Source organism: Terrapene carolina, unplaced genomic scaffold (assembly GCF_002925995.2).
Source record: "Terrapene carolina triunguis isolate 2854851 unplaced genomic scaffold, T_m_triunguis-2.0 Scaffold67, whole genome shotgun sequence".
NCBI classification, from domain to species: domain Eukaryota; kingdom Metazoa; phylum Chordata; order Testudines; family Emydidae; genus Terrapene; species Terrapene triunguis.
Genome location: NW_020664418.1, coordinates 4,829,269 through 4,846,233, shown reverse-complemented (window position 1 = coordinate 4,846,233; position 16,965 = coordinate 4,829,269). Strand labels below are relative to the sequence as shown.

The 16,965-nt window shown below is 48.7% G+C and overlaps 1 protein-coding gene across 1 annotated transcript in view; it reads left to right on the top strand.

The window, feature by feature from the left end:
* CCDC33 (coiled-coil domain containing 33) overlaps nucleotides 1–16,965 on the top strand; it is a 230,733-nt gene that overhangs the window by 166,943 nt on the left and 46,825 nt on the right. Inside the window, exon 12 of the mRNA XM_026648566.1 lies at nucleotides 14,349–14,399. Coding sequence (XP_026504351.1) covers nucleotides 14,349–14,399 — 51 coding nt within the window. The remainder of the gene's footprint in view (nucleotides 1–14,348; nucleotides 14,400–16,965) is intronic.

Below are 16,965 nucleotides of genomic sequence, written 5' to 3'. Positions count from 1 at the left end.
AGAGATGGAGAATCCACACTGGACCAGGACTCAGGAGACTGAGTTCTGTTCCCGCTCTCTCACTGGCCTGCTGGGTGACCTTGGGCAAATCACATCATCGCTCAGTGCCTTAGTTTCCCCATCTGTAAAATGGGAATCTGATGCTGCCCTCCTTTGTAAAGTGCTTTGAGAGCTACTGCTGCAAAGCACCATATGAGAGGTAGATATTATTACAAATGGGGAAGCGGAGGCACACACAGAGATTAACTATGTTGGTGACTCACAGATCTTACTCTCTGCTCCAGACCTGCCTCCTTCTGCCCAAACTGAAATCTTGTCCTGTCTCTCTGACATCTCCTCACCTTCAATCCGGACCTCTCTCAGGGTCCTTACATCCAGGTTGTGGCTAAATCTTGCAGATTCTTTTTGTATAACAGCTCTAAGATACGGCCTTTCCAGTTCATCCATGCAGCTAAAACTCTTGTCCAAGCTCTTCCATGTCTTGTCCATGACATCATCCCATGTCTCGATTCTGCAGCATCCACTTTTCTGGCCTTGACAAATCCAATCTTGTCCTGTTTATATTTATTCAGAAGGCTGCTGCCAAGCTCATTTTCCTGGCCTGTCACTTTGACCGTCACCCCTTTCTTTGCATCCCATCCCTGGCTCCCCTTCTCTATCACACCAATTGTAAGCTACTTGTGTTCACTTTCAAGGCCCTTCACAGTCAGGCCCCACCTCTCATTCATTATCGAGCTGTCACTGCTCACTCCAATTGGGCCATGATGTTGGGTGATATATATACATACAAATTATACATTGTGATTCATATATCCATATAATATGTTATAGGTCATTGAATCAAACTGTACCATAGAATCTCTATGAATAGAAATTCCATGCTCTAATAATAAGAATATAGCGGTAGGGATATATTACCAACCACCTGACTAGGATGGTGATAGTTACTGTGAAATGCTCAGGGAGATTAGAGAAGATATTAAAATAAACAGCTCAATAATAATAATGGGGGGTTTCAATTATCCCCATATTGACTGGATACATGTCACCTCAGGACGGGATGCAGAGATAAAGTTTCTTGACACCTTTAAATGACTGCTTCTTGGAGCAGCTGGTCCTGGAACCCACCAGAGGAGAGGCAATTCTTGATCTAGTCCTAAGTGGAGCACAGGATCTGTAAAAATATAATTAGGAAGGCCAAAAAAGAATTTGAGGAACAGTTAGCCAAAAACTCAAAAAGTAATACCATTTTTTTTAAGTACATAAGAAGCAGGAAGCCTGCTAAACAACTAAACAACCAGTGGGGCCACTGACTGATCGAGGTTGGTTTTCAGAATGGAGAGAGGTAAATAGTGGTGTCCCCCAGGGGTCTGTTCTGGGACCAGTCCTATTCAACATATTCATAAATGATCTGGAAAAAGGGGTAAACAGTGAGGTGGCAAAATTTGCAGATGATACAAAATTACTAAAGATAGTTAAGACCCAGGCAGACTGCAAAGAGCTACAAAAGGATCTCTCAAAACTGGTCAACTGAGCAACAAAATGGCAGATGAAATTTAATGTTGATAAATGCAAAGTAATGCACATTGGAAAACATAATCCAAACTATACATATAAAATGATCGGGTCTAAATTAGTTGTTACCACTCAAGAAAGAGATCTTGGAGTCATTGTGGATAGTTCTCTGAAAACATCCACTCAATGTGCTGCAGCAGTCAAAAAAGTGAACAGAATGCTGGGAATCATTAAGAAAGGGATAGATAATAGGACAGAAAATATCATGTTGCCTCTATATAAATCCATGGTATGCCCACATCTTGAATACGGTGTGCAGATGTGATTGCCCCATCTCAAAAAAGATGTATTGGAATTGGAAAAGGTTCAGATAAGGGCAACAAAAATTATTAGGGATATGGAATGGCTTCCATATGAGGAGAGATTAATAAGACTGGGACTTTTCCGCTTGGAAAAGAGACGGCTAAGGGGAGATATGATTGAGGTCTATAAAATCATGACTGGTGTAGAGAAAGTAGATAAGGAACTGTTGTTTACTCCTTCTCATAACACAAGAACTAGGGGTCACCAAATGAAATTAATAGGTAGCAGGTTTAAAACAAATGAAAGGAAGTATTTCTTCACACAACGCACAGTCAGCCTGCGGAACTCCTTGCCAGAGGACTAGTCCAGGACTGGGGCTCCTATGCCCTGTGGTAATACTATTAGGAAATATGAGTAAGAGCCTTATCCAAAGCTCCCACTGACTTGGGCCCTAGATAACTAGGCTGAAAAAGCAGTTGAGAGACTAATTGTCCTCTGGTGCTTTCCTGAGTATTTACACAGAAAGGGAGGGGGGGAAAGGGAGATTTTTTTCCTCTGATCATGCTAATCTGCTGCAGCAATTTTTCTCAGATATGCAAATCTGTGCCTATATCATCTTCATAACAATGAGGGAGCTTGCTTTGATATTACTGTGAGGGAAGGGTTTATTATTGAGGGGATTCTGTAGCATCCTAGTCTAATATGCAGCCTGGAGATGGATTTAAATGCATCTTTGTTCACAGGTGAAACGAGTTGTACGTTTTCAACCTCACTTCCTAATAGACTTTTATCCACAGTAATATAAATGGTGTGTATCCTCGAACTGAGATAGCAGAGAACTTGCAGAACTTGGGAGAGGAGTATTGATGTTGCTGGACTGGAATAGCTGGGTATGCTGCAGTCTGAGAGAGATGCATGGGCAGATATTTGCAGTATCCAGGACTGGAAGAGCAGGATGTGTTGCCCAGGTCAGGACTGAGGTGCGTTAGCAGAGCTGGGGAGCAAGGGGAGGGAAAGGGGCAGAGCTGGCCTAGTAGGCGGGTTACAGGTCAGGATGGTGGTGAATGGAGAGCCTAGAGCTGGCCTAGCAGGGGGGCTGCAGGTCAGGACTGAGGTGCATTGGCAGAGCTGTGTGGATGCCTCCCCACACAGTGCCAGCCTCTCCCATTGCTGCCAGTCCTTGCTCAGAAAGGGGACAGTAGGGAGTGGCCTCATGTGAATGGGCCCCTTGGGATCCTCTGCCCCCTGTTGCAGCTGGATCCTTCTCTTGTGATGAGATCAGGGCAGCCCTCTTCATCCAGAGGGTGCCAGAAAGGAGGGAATTCCCAGGTCAATGCACTTATGACATTGATCATCGCCCCAGCCAGCTCAGTCTCCCCCTGCCTCTTTGATGCTGCATAAGGAGTCCAGGTCACTTTTCCCTTCTATTGGTTGTAGGTGTCTATGCTGTGTACAAGGGTAACAGCTGGAACAGGGAGGCCTGGGGGAGGCTGCAGGGCAGCAGTTGCATGGCTGATTGGATCCGGTCCATTGGGAATGAATTCCATCTCTTCCCCACGATCCCATCAAGGCCAGTCTTTGACTAGACAACTCTCCTCCCGCCCCGCAGTGCCAGGGAATCGATTTCACTCAGGGACTGTCACCATGTGGCAACCCTTTTAAGATGCAAATGAGCCCTTCTCCCCCCATCAGCCCCATCTCTCTGCACAATTACATTCCATTCTGCAGTCATGACTAAAGATAAAGATTACTGGGAGGAAAGGAACAAGGTGCTGTTCCCCCCAACATGACAAAAGGGCTGGGACCTAGAGGTCAGGCTGTACCCTCAAGATCTACCCCTGATACCGATGGGCATTGCCCATACATCTCAAAGGGGAGGGTATCCCAATATATGCACTTAGGATACCTACTCCCATCTGGGGCAGCCAGGCCAGGTGCTGGATGGATTTTAAAGGATTAAAAAGTGAAAGTTAAATCCTAGTGAGGAAAATAGAAAGGAGCATAAAGTCTGGCAAGTGAAGTGCAAAAATATAATTAGGAAGGCCAAAAAAGAATTTGAAGAACAGCTAGCCAAAGATTCAAAAAGTAATAGCAAAAATGTTTTAAGTACATCAGAAGCAGGAAGCCTGCTAAGCAGCCATTGGGGCCACTGGACGATCAAAATGCTAAAGGAGCACTCAAGGACAATAAGGGCATTGCGGAGAAACTAAATGAATTCTTTGAATCAGTCTCCATGGCTGAGGATGTGAGGGAGATTCCCAAACCTGAGCCATTCTTTTTAGGTGACAAATCTGAGGAACTGTCCCAGATTGAGGTGTCATTGGAGGAGGTTTTGGAACAAATTGATAAACTAAACAGTAATAAGTCACCAGGACCAGATGGTATTCACCCAAGAGTTCTGAAGGAACTCAAATGTGAAATTGCAGAACTACCAATTGTAGTCTGTAACATATCATTTAAATCAGCTTCTGTACCAGATGACAGGAGGATAGCTAATGTGACACCAATTTTTAAAAAGGGCTCCAGAGGTGATCCCGGCAATTACAGGCCGGTAAGCCTGACTTCAGTACCAGGCAAACTGGTTGAAACTATAATAAAGAACAATATTGCCAGACATATAAATGAACATAATTTGTTGAGGAAGAGTCAACATGGTTTTAGTAATGGGAAATCATGCCTCACCAATCTACTAGAATTCTTTGAGGGCATCAACAAGCATGTGGACCAAGGGGATCCAGTGGGTATAGTGTACTTAGATTTTCAGAAAGCTTTTGACAAGCTCCCTCACCAAAGGCTCTTAAGCAAAGTAAGCTGCCATGGGATAAGAGGGAAGGTTCTCTCATGGATCGGTAGCTGGTTAAAAGATAGTAAACAAAGGGTAAGTATAAATGGTCAGTTTTCAGAATGGAGAGAGGTAAATAGTGGTGTGACCCAGGGGTCTGTTCTGGGACAAGTCCTATTCAACATATTCTTAAATGATCTGGAAAAAGGGGTAAACAGCGGTGACAAAATTTGTAGATGATACAAAACTACTCAAGATAGTTAAGACCCAGGCAGACTGCAAAGAGCTACAAAAGGATCTCTCAAAACTGGGCGACTGGGCAACAAAATGGCAGATGAAATTTAATGTTGATAAATGCAAAGTAATGCACATTGGAAAACATAATCCCAACTATACATATAAAATGATTGGGTCTAAAATAGCTGTTACCACTCAAGAAAGAGATCTTGGAGTTATTGTGGATAGTTCTCTGAAAACAGCCACTCAATGTGCAGCAGCAGCCAAAAAAGCTAACAGAATGTTGGGAATCATTAAGAAAGGTATAGATAATATGACAGAAAATATCATATTGCCTCTATATTAATCTATATAGTATCCATCTTGAATACTGTGTGCAGATGTGGTCACCCCATCTCAAAAAAGATGTATTGGAATTGCAAAAGGTTCAGAAAAGGGCAACAAAAATTATTAGGAGTATGGAACGTCTTCCATATGACGAGAGATTAATAAGATTGGATCTTTTCAGCTTGGAAAAGAGATGACCAAGGGGGGATATAATAGAGGTCTATAAAATCATGACTGGGGTGGAGAAAGTAAATAAGGAAGTGTTATTTACTCCTTCTCATAACACAAGAACTAGGGGTAACCAAATGAAATTAATAGGCAGTAGGTTTAAAACAAACAAAAGGACAACACACAGTCAACCTGTGGAACTCTTTGCCAGAGGATGTTGTGAAGGCCAAGACTGTAGCAGGGTTCAAAAAAGAACTAGATAAATTCATGGAGGATAGGTCCATCAATGGCTATTAGCCAGGATGGGCAGGGATGGTGTCCCCAGCCTCTGTTTGCCAGAAGCTGGGAATGGGCGACAGGGGATAGATCACTTGATGATTACCTGTTCTGTTCATTCTCTCTGGGGCACCTGGCATTGGCCACTGTCGGAAGACAGTATACTAGGCTAGATGGACCTTTGGTCTGACCTAGTATGGCCATTCTTATGTTCTTATGTTATGTATGTTCTAGACAGATGATAGGGCAGAGGATGGACTCCCAGGCTACCAATCCATGCCCGGGGCCCAATTGGGTGCCCTCAGCATTGGGCTGAGTCTCATGGAGGTCCCTTCAGTCTACTGGCTGTAGCAACCATCTGCACCCCTGGCACAGCCCACTGAGGGAAGAAGGCAGGAGACTCCACACAGCACTGACCCTGCCCTGACCCTGACCTTCCCCATGCCCTGCTCCTAACTGCATCCTGCTTCACTGCCCAGTTGTGCCATCTCCTCAAGCCCTGCCCTTTTCACGCCAGTCCCCCTGGCACCCCTGCAGCTGCAGGAGCTGGGGTGGGATTTTTCCCATAGCTGCTTGCTCACACAAATGGCTGAAAGCTCAACCTTGGTCATTTCCCAGGGCAAACAGAAGACACTTTTTTAATTAGCGGAGCAAATGATTTCTAATGCATGAGGATAACCAGCCATTCTTGGGGATCCAGCCGACCACTCCCTCTCCAACTAGCAGAGAGCAGTTAACAACTGGAAAGGCGCTGCCATTTCCACCTGCACCATCATGCTCCTAAGGTCCAGCGAAGCCAGGCTCCTGCACATGCCCTGATCAGCAGGTGCAGTGAGCCCGAGAGATCTAGCCAGATGGTAATAAAAGACTCAGGAGGATCCCTGAAACCCCTGCCAATCAACACAAGAACGTTGCTCCGCAGCCAGCAAATTAAAAGCTGAGGGGCCTGATTTTCAGAGGTGCTGATTGCCTGCAGCTCCCATTGATGTCAGTGGAGCTGTGAGTGCTTTGCTGCTCTGAAAATCAGGTCCTGTGGTTGGCAGGGGCTATGCCAGTCTATGCTCAGGATGGCCAGCAGATCCCAGTGTTGGCTGTAGCACAGTGCAAGCCTGCCAGGTAACCAGCATAAGTTATATAGCTCCAGGGTTAGAAATCTCTCTCCCGTGACATTACAGACAGGGGGTGCTGAGGAGGGTGGAGGGTGGGCGTGTCAGCCTTATTGACTGATTCATCCTGCCCAAATGATTGCAGTTGGATTCTTCCAGAGGTGGGTGGGAGAGGTAATGAGTGTACATAATTAAAGGCCATGAATATGTGATCATAAGATTTATAGATATTGTGCTATCAATAAATGCCTCTAAGGGCGATCGTTACACCAAGGCATGCCCGGGCTAGACCATTACCTATAATGCATGCACATTGATTGTATATATAGTTTGACAGCTCCCTTCTTCCACCCTCGGCACTTCACACACTGGCAATATGCAATGCAAAGAAATAACACACTGTGCTTGTCAAGCTGCCAGTGCCCAAGAAAGCCCCCAAACACTAATGATCATAATGTGTCCGGCCACCAGCCCCTTAAATGCCCACAGAGATCAGGATGAGAGTGAGTGACTAGGCCTGGAGGCTGGGGCATAAGATGGATCCCTCTATAAATGGGGCCCACAGCCATGATGTGTGTGCTTGTATTTCTGCACTGAGAAGGAAGAGCTGGTGAAACAAGGGGAAGGGCTGAGAGAGCCCTGGGCTACCTAGAGATGGGCTCAAGCCACAGGATTTGGAGCTGGATGTTACACCCAGACTTTTAGTTCAGCCCATTATAAAGACAAGGGCCCTTTGCAAAATTTGTCTAAGGTGCTTATCTGGCCCCCATCATCACAGTATCTGAGTACCTCCCAGCCTTTAATGTATTTATGCTTACCGAGCCCTGGGAGGAGAGAAGGGTGATGGGGGCTGAAGCAGAGAGGCTAAGGGATGTGCCCCCAGTCACACAGGAAGGCTGTGGCAGAGCAGGGTCTCTGGCTAGGGCCTGAAGCACTGGCCAGCCCTCTGGATGCATTGGATCTGGCTCTGGTTCTTGCTGATGCCAATGTTGAGAGGCCATTAGGGTCAGGGCTCCAACACCCTTCGCTAGTTTTGAAATGCAGCAGTTGCTCTCCTCCTCCCAGGGGATGTTGTCCTTTAGAGGAGAGATGTTAACTCATGTTCCCATTCAGTCCTTTCCTGGCAGAGTGTCCAGATGGAAGGCTGCAGGCGCTTGTACCCGCCACACATCTCTACCTCTCCTGCACCAGATCTAGAGAGGCAGTCCGGAACTTCTCCCCACGAGGCCGTACTCACATGCCTGCCCCAGCAGCTTTAACAGGGAGCAGGAGCTGCTTATCTTTGTCCCTCTTGTGAAAGTTACTAGTGACTCCCCTTAACAGAGAAGCCTTTATGTCAGCCAGCGGCCATTAGGGGGAAGCAGACACCTTAAGGACACAGTAGCCTGAACTTTTCAACTGTTTTCCCTTCAAGGCCTTAAGGTAGTTGGAGCTGGTCCCAAGCTGGTTTTCACTAACCAGATAGCAAAAGCATGGGTCTGACAACCACCAATCAAGTGTTAACACTGCAAGGACCTTTGTCTGAATGTGTATAAAGGATCTGTAAAATGTGTGTAAGACAGAGTCTTTGTACCAAGGTGCAAGGCTCTCCTTTCTTCTGCAGAATAAAGCAACTCTTCCTTATCCCTGTCTGGCTGTTATTGGCTCTCAGCTAGGTGGACCCAATATTTCGGTGACACTCTTGTTGGAGCTCATGTACAGCATTGATTCTCAGCCACTCCCCGTGCTGCTCTCAGTGCTGCTCTCCCTTTCCATTAATAGCTCTGTCTATGCTATCAGAAGGCTGTCAGGTCTGCTCCGCCAGTCTTTCTCTCTCCGTCTCATCTCACTTGGCTTCCATCACTCTCTCCCCACTTTCAGACTCAGTGTGATCGTGGGCTCTCCTAGCAAGACCTGGACAGTAAAGCACCTTTCTCTCTTGATCGGAGCTCCTGGCCAAGTAGATGTGCTTTCCAGTCTCTCCTAGTTCCTGCCTCTTGTGTCTCAGGTAACCAGGATGCCCTTTAGTTATGGACTTTCTGAGTACAGTAAGGGTTCAGTCAGCCTACTGAAGAAAGATGACTGAAACTTTATTTCCATTGGTCAATTGTGAACCAACCCACCTGAAATTTCTCACCTGTGTCATTCTCCTGGCCAGGTATTTTATAGGAACATTTGGTGACAATCACACAAGTCATTCATGCAATAGGAGAGCTTGACATAGATGTAGAGCCCAAGACTGAATGGCATCTGAAGACTGTACTGGTATCAACACAGTGTGCACCAATACCAAAAGTGGTACTGGAGAAGGAGCTTTGGAACCAATTTCAGTTTTCCAATGCCATATTTCCAAAGGGATATAGCACCAGATCTCCCCCATTTCATGCATTGCATTATATTCAGTGAGGACTGTTGTCTTTGCTTCTGCTTGGAAAGGTTGGGTGGGTCATTTTTAAGTTATCTCTTCCAGTTTGGGAGAGATTCGGAGAACTTTGGGTGGTCTTGTGAGCATTATAATCTGGAGTCTCATTCAGGTTTTACAATGACTGACGCACCCCTGTTCAGCGGGCCAGACTGAGGCCAGTATACCATTTCAGTCTCCAAAGGGATCCTACATGGGGTTTAGGTGGGGGTAGGATTTGCATCAGCCTTCTGCAGAGTGGTGAATTTCACTCAGATGGTGGAAATTTTCATCTCGGTGATGGCTGGAGTTCATATGCTGCATGGAGGAGAGGACTGAGCACTCAGGCGCAGATCTTCATAGGTATTTAAGCTCCTAACTCCTATATCTTTGAGGAACTTGGCCTCCAATAGCACTTTGTGATCATGACACGGATTAGACAGAGTGAGCTTTGGGGCATGGGCCTCCTGAAAGCAGTGAAAAGACTCCCATTGATTCGAGTGGGGTTTGGATCAGCCCCCAAGAGAGGCTCTGGATTGGCCCCAGGGGAGGGTGCTCCAGGTGCATGGAAGGCTCTGACTAGAAGAAGGGGGAGGGATGTTTTAGTTGCCAGGCTGCCCATTGTGGGCATTTCAATCTACCTGAGGTCTGATGCAGGCATCCACAGGCGCAGCCTACAGAAAATGTAATGCCTGCTAGGCCTGATGTGGGCATGCCAGTGCCTATAAACTCCCCATGGCCTCCTGTGGAGGTGATAAACCCGGCAGGGCCTCCTGCGGTGTTTTTTCCGCTGCACTGTTTCTTCACACGCCCATCATTTGAAACTAATCGGATGCACCAAAGTGTCACCCAGCAATTTGTAAAATAAATAAATAAATAAGCCTAAGCAAAAGCAGAGGAAAAAAATCTTTTTCAAGTGGTTGAAAGACTATAAATCCACATGTGTAATTGCTGAAAAGGAGGGAGAGCTTCTGAGGATTGTACATTTAAAAAGAAATTAGCAAACATCTGACTGCCAGGAAATTCAAAGGTGTAAGAATGACAGATGTGGATTTGTTGCCTTTCATCTCGACTGTGCTGTGTAAAGCAAGTAGGCATAAGCACACAGAGGAAAGACAAACTTCGCTCTGTCCTCTTGGCCCTGCCATTTTCCATCAAAATTCTTCAGACAGCCTCCTCACTGCAGGGCACATCTTCAATGACCACATGCCCTCTCTTCTAACAGTGTAGTGCAACCCCTGAATCACTGCAGCGCCGCACAGCTCCCTTTGATATTAATTAACTGGAGTTCCAAGGCAAAATCCCCGCATGGCACTTTAGATACGTAACCAGTGGTGTTGGGTACATTGTGGGGCAGGGAAGCTGGGGGCACACTCAGCCCCCAAAAGGGAGTTGGGATTGCCAGTGATCACACACACACACATCCCTTTGACAGGCTCATTCTCGCTCCTCTGCTTCCTCATGTCTCCAGCAGTATCACGTGGGGGATTCATATGTCATTCCCAGTAGATGGCCCCATCTGGGCAAACCCGTCCTATGCAAAAAGGTCTCTGTGCAGCATGGGGGCCAGCCCATAGTGCACGCTCTATCTGGCCCCCATCCACCAAGGATGTGATCTTTCTTTTGCTTTATAAGAAAGAAACTAAATTTGCTGATGGCGGTGCAGTCCCTTCCAGGCTCTGACAGCAGGCAGTGTTCATGGGCTCGGTAATGAGGTTACACTGAGGTTCTGGAACAGCCACTAGAGCCCAAGCTGAGTTAGGAGTGGGGCTAATCGCATTGTAGACTAATTCAGACATATGAATCTGTCAGATGTGTCTGAGGTGGAGGACAGAAACAGACAAAGACACCTAATAGACACAGTCACCCCCACCCCATCCTGAGCGCTGACCACAGGGACATTCATGTAGCCACGTGTTAATCTACATATGATTATTTGAGGTAGTAGTTGAGTACGTTGTAGCTTTGATTTGGTAAAATTAACATTGATCTTCTCCTGGAGAAAGGAAGGATGGTTCTGTGATCAAGGCATGGGACAGGGTTGCTAGAGATTTGGGCAAAATGCCTGCTCTGCCACAGATTCCCTGTGGGACCTTGGCCATGTGCCTCAGTTCATCATCTGTAGAATGGGGATAATAATGCTCTCATCTCTAGACTGGAAGCCCTTCAAGGCAGGGACTGCCTGCTCTGTGTCTGTCCAGCTCTTTGCACAATGGGGCCCTGACCTCGGTTGGGTTTGGATGTGCTGTTGTCATACTGATAGGTAACAATAGTAATCATGATCAAATAACCCAGGGACTGTAAAGATGAATTATCCAGGTTGTTGCTTGGCTGTGCTGCTCACATCTGCCTGGTAGGAAGGAAAAGTCATCCCCACAGGCGCGCTGTGGGTATGGCTGCCCTGCATTTGGAAGCGTACCGCTCAGCCCAGGTTGTTGTTTATCCTTCGAGTTTGAAGATGACCATGACATTACTGGTTGGTTTGGTTTCTGGGAAGACATGAGTGGCTGATCAGGTCAATTTGAGCTTTGAACTGTCTGTGGCACACTGAAGAAGAGATGCTGCTATGGGTTGATTAACAGCGGACATGCTGCTGTTGTGAGATTTACACGGCTGGGTGCTTCTGTTCTGCCTCAGTAGTTCTCCTCTGCTCATAGACTGTAGCTCCAGTATGGATGAGACTTTTCTGGGTAGACAGACTTGAGCTAGCATGTTAAAAATAGCAGGGTGGCCCTTGTGGCTTAGGCTAGCCACCAGAGCTTGGCCCCATGGCAGGCTTGGCCTTGGGCAGCTGGCCCACCATCCACAGTGCTATTCTTAGCATGCTAGAGCTAGTGTGAGTCTGTCTCCCTCAGCCAGGAGGCTCTCTTCCAGCTCCAGTGCAGATGTACCCTGTGATATTCAATGGGCCAGCTGGTCTATGTGGGCTCCAGGACTGGTGAAGCACCATGAAAATGGAGTGGGCCCCAATCCGGAGCACTGTCTCAAACCCCCTCGAGCTCTGGGAAGTTTGGCCCGGAGTTCAGATTGGAACATGGCAGCTCAGACCCATTAGGTAGCTCAGACCCTCCTTCAGCTCCCTTTAAAGCTGGTGGGAAGGCTCTTGTCGACTCTGGTGGGTAACAAATGGCTCTGTTTGGAATCAGCTCCCACTCTGCTGCTCACTAGAAGCCAGAGGGCAGGTGCCCTAGGGCAGCATGACACTTGTTGAACTACAAGCCCCCTTCTGACATTGCCCCCCTTGCAACATTTTCATTGCCAGGTTGTGCAGACCCATGGCAGAGTATCCCAGGAGCTCTCCCCCTGCCCTTGTGAAATTACACGCATGGCTGGGGATGCAGCGACAAGCGCCTATGTACTTCAGGGCAGGGCAGAGTCACACAGTCTCTGTGTCTCCTCCAGACCGCAGGTGGCGGCTCTTCTATCCCACTGAGGAGTCCTAGCTTCCACCTGCTTCCCCAAATCCTCCTGCTGAGGGGTTCATTGACCCCCGCCCTAACTTGAATTCCCTCTGATTCCTGCAGGGATTCCACCTACCCCTTGTTTACCCGACTCTTCCAAATCCCCCCCAGGGATTCCGTCTCTGACTGCTCCCCCAAACTCCCTACCATTTCCTTTCTGAGCTCCCCTCTTTGCTCCCCTGCCTGCCCCCACTCCATGCTCCAACTTCCTGAGTTGCCAACTTGGAGTTGTGAGGACCTCTGTGGACACAGCCCTCCTCCCAAGCCCTGCTGTCCTGCCAGCATTGCATCCTTGCATATGATGCCATGGCCTAACACAACACTGAGTACGATGGATAAACACCAGAGCCAAGTCTTCTGGTCTCTGCATGTGTAAAGATCTCATGAGTGCCCTCAGTGCCAGTCAGCAAGGATTTCTGGCGTGGAAGAGGAAAGGTCATCATCCTCGTCTCTGTTCATCTGTGACTTCTGGGGAGACAGCCTCTCTGCCTTGAGAACGACTCCTTGAGAAGCACAGACCCAGAGCAGCATCCAGAGGGTGGCAGTCCAAGCCCTGTCTCTTATCAGTACCATGTGAGGGCTTGTTATGAGCTTATCTCAGCAGCTGTGAAGAGCTCTGATTTCCATGTGGGAAAGGGCAGCCTCTCCCAGGATGTGTCTCAGGTCTGAAAAGGGAGCTGTCAGCTTTGTGCCCTTCTCTGGTGCCCTTAGCACTCCAACTCCTGCAATCCTCATCAAGCATCTCCAGAGAAGCTGGGGGCCCAGCCCTTTCGCCTCACTGATTGCTTCCTCTTGTACTTACAGGACTGCTGCTCTCACTGCAGTGGAGAGAGTTTAGATAGTTAAATCCAAAGCTGACTGTGAAGAGTTACAAAGGGATCTCCCTAAACTGGGTGCCTGGGAGACAAAATGGCAGATGAAATTCAATGCTGATAAATGCAAAGTAATGCACATTGGAAAACATAATCCAAACTATACAAAGAAAATGGTGGGGTTTAAATTAGTTGTTGCCACTCAAGAAAAAGATCTTGGAGTCATTGTGGATAGTTCTCTGAAAACATCCACTCGATGTGCAGCGGCAGTCAAAACAGCTAACAGAATGTTAGGAACCATTAGGAAAGGGATAGATAATGAGACAGAAAATATTATAATGCCACAAAATAAATACATGGTATGCTCACACCTTGTGTACTATGTGCAGATGTGGTCACCCCATCTCAAAAAAGATATATTATATTGGAAAAGGTACAGAGAAGGGCAACAAAAATGACTAAGGGTATGGAACAGCTCCAGTAAGAGGAGAGATTAAAAAGACTGGGACTGGTCAGTTTAAAAAAGAAATGACTAAGGGGGGATATGATAGAGGGCTTATAAAATCATGACTGGTGTGAAGAAAGTTACATCATACAATGATTTCCTCCCTTCTTCCTTAGCACCCCATGCTGGTGGTGAATGAGTGGGAAGTTCTAGCAGCCATGTGAGGAACAAGAACCCATGTGGAGTATGGATGGGAAGGTCCTGGCTTGGGCCATAGTGAATGTGATGGCTGAGTCAAACTAGACATCTCTCTGTTAGCTGGGAGGGTCTGGGGAAGATTCATTTTATGGACACTGCTAGTTGTCCAGGGCCTCCAGTCTCCACTCCATTGTCCTTTATGCACAGCACCCACCTCTGGAGCAAGTTCTCATCGGAGCATGCAGATGTCTCTACAGAACTCACAGTGTCAGGGTCAAAGGTCAGAACAGGGCAAGCCCATGGAAGGCAATAACCTTGGCTTTTATTTCTTTTTCCAGATGGCCCCCATTGAGCTCAAACGCAAGAAGTCCCATGTCAATCTGTTGTTGGTGAGTAACTATCCACAGGGATGCTTTCCATCAACCATTAGACTGGTGGTTGGGATTGGGAGTCAAAACAGATCTTTCCCTGGGGCAACAGGCAAAGGTGAAGAATCTGGTAGGCATTTACAATGGACATTTTTGAGGACACCCCAGTGACAGCAATGTAAGCACTGCCATACTGGATCAGACCATTTTCCAGCCACAGCCTGCGTCTTGCTGTATGGGAAACTTGCCATCGAGGCTTGTATCTCACTTCCTGCGAGGGCAGTTTAGATCACGGCTCTACCAAGCCCACTGTGGCACTGTCAGCTTTACTGAATCACCCATTGGGCTGTCTAATTCAGTGTCCTGCCTTCTGCCATTACCACTCTGCCCACTAGGCCAGCCATCCTTGAGGGATAGCTCAGTGGTTTGAGCATTGGCCTGCTAAACTCAGGGTTGTGAGTTCAATCCTTGAGGGGGCCATTTAGGGAACTGGGGTAAAAATCTGTCTGGGGATTGGTCCTGCTTTGAGCAGGGGGTTAGACTAGATGACCTCCTGAGGTCCCTTCCAACCGTGATATTCTATGATTCCCACCTCCTGCCATATTGCAAAATGCTCCACCAGATCTAATGACCCCCTTGTTAGCAGTCTTGGCACAGAGGCTAAGAACTGACTGGTAACATGCCCAGATTAAGGTAAATCAGGGCCTTAGGTAAACCATGGAACAGGGCCCTGGCAGCCTCACTCGGGAGTGGCAGGGACCCCCTCCCAGAAAGGCAGGTGCAATGGCAAGGGGCCACCTTATCCCCCCAGGAGCAGCAGCCATGTCCCCCATTCTCTTAGGAGCAGCAAAGCTTTCCCTGACAGGTGGGGATTATCTGCTTGGGTAAGGGGGGTGGGCCTGCTGTCACACTCAGAGCCCTGTGGGGTGAGTATTGGAGATAACACCACACTGAGATGCATGGGGCAATTCACCCCTCTAAGAGCTATTGTTTCAGGCTGTCTGCAGACTCAGGCAGAAGTTACTGTTCCAACCACACTCAGAGTCACGTTTTCAACCTTTTCTTACCTACCATGAGGGGTAGAAAGATCCTTTATTTTCAATTGAAATCTGAGAGTACAATATAATCATCTGACTCCTGGAGCTGGGGACCAAGGCACGGGTCTGTAGTGCCTATAACTTCATCTAGACTTGACTGAGAATATAGGCTCAGTTCCACCCCCCACCCCTCCAGAGGTGGTCCCTCAAAGTCAGGACTGAGGTACATTGTCATGGTGGGGGTGTGGGCAAAGTTGGTTCTGCCTCTGCCTTCGCGGTCCCTGCTCTGCGGAGGCAGTGAGGCTGTCATTGTCCAGGGCTGTCAGTCCAGCACCTTTCATGAAGACTAAAGAGAGGTCAGATCCAGTGTAAATAACAACCTGGCTTCTCCCCCAGTCTGGCCCTGGATCTTGGAGAGAAAGTTGCAGCCTGGTGCATTATTGATGGGGCAGTTAATTGCATGCTTCCTAAAGCACACAGAGCCCTTGATTAAAAATTCATGGCACGGGCTGCAGTATTAAGGAGAGATCAACTGGGTCTGGCTCCGCTTGTTTCTTAACAAATGCTGAAGGATACCCAAGTCTGGGATGCCGCAGTGGGTGAGAGAGGGAACAGAACCCCTGGGGCCTCTCCAAGACTGAGGCCACATTACAGCTCCTGGCTCCTCCTGGCTGGGGCAACACTGCAATGCCTTCCAGAGAAGAGGGGGACATACCTCACCTTAAGGGTACCACTAACTGGTAGGGTGGCAGGCAAGTCACTGGCTGGCTGGCTGGCAGGGCGCTGGCTGGCTGGCAGGGCAGAGGCAGGATGCTGGCTGGCAGTGTAATGGCATGGCGCTGGCTGGCTGGCAGGGTCATAGCAGGGTGCTGGATGGCTGGCAGGGTAGTAAGCAGGACACTGGCTGTCAGGGCAGCAGGCGAGGGCGGTGGCAGGGCAGTGGCAGGGCACTGCTGGATGGGAGGTGGCAGGGTGCTGTCTGGCTGGCAGGGCATTGGCAGGGTGCTGGGTCACTGGCAGGATGGCAGGCAGGACACTGGCTGGCTGGGCATCAGGCGAGGCGCTGGGTGGCTGGGCATTGGCAGGGCACTGGCTGGCTGGCAGGGCAGCAGGTGAGGGATTGGCTGGGTGGCAGGCAGGGCACTGGCTGGCAGGGGTGGCAGGGTGCTGAATGGCTGGCAGGGTGGCAGGTGAGGCACTGGCTGGCTGGGTGGTGGCAGGGTGCTGGCTGGCTGGCAGGCAGGACACTGGCTGGCTGGAAGGGCAGCAGGCACAGGGCTGGCTGGCAAGGCAACAGGCGAGGCATTGGCTGGCAGGGCAATAGGCGAGGCACTGGCTGGCTGGTAAGCAGCAGGCGAGGCACTGGCTGGCTGGTAAGCAGCCGAGACGCTGGCTGGCTGGCAGGGCAGCAGGCAAGGCGCTGGCTGGCTGGCAGGGCGGCAGGCAGGTCACTGGCTGGCAGGGCAGCAGGCGAGGTGCTGGCTGGCAGGGCGGCAGGCAGCACACTGGCTGGCAGGGCAGCAGGCGAGGCACTGGCTGGCTGGCAGGGC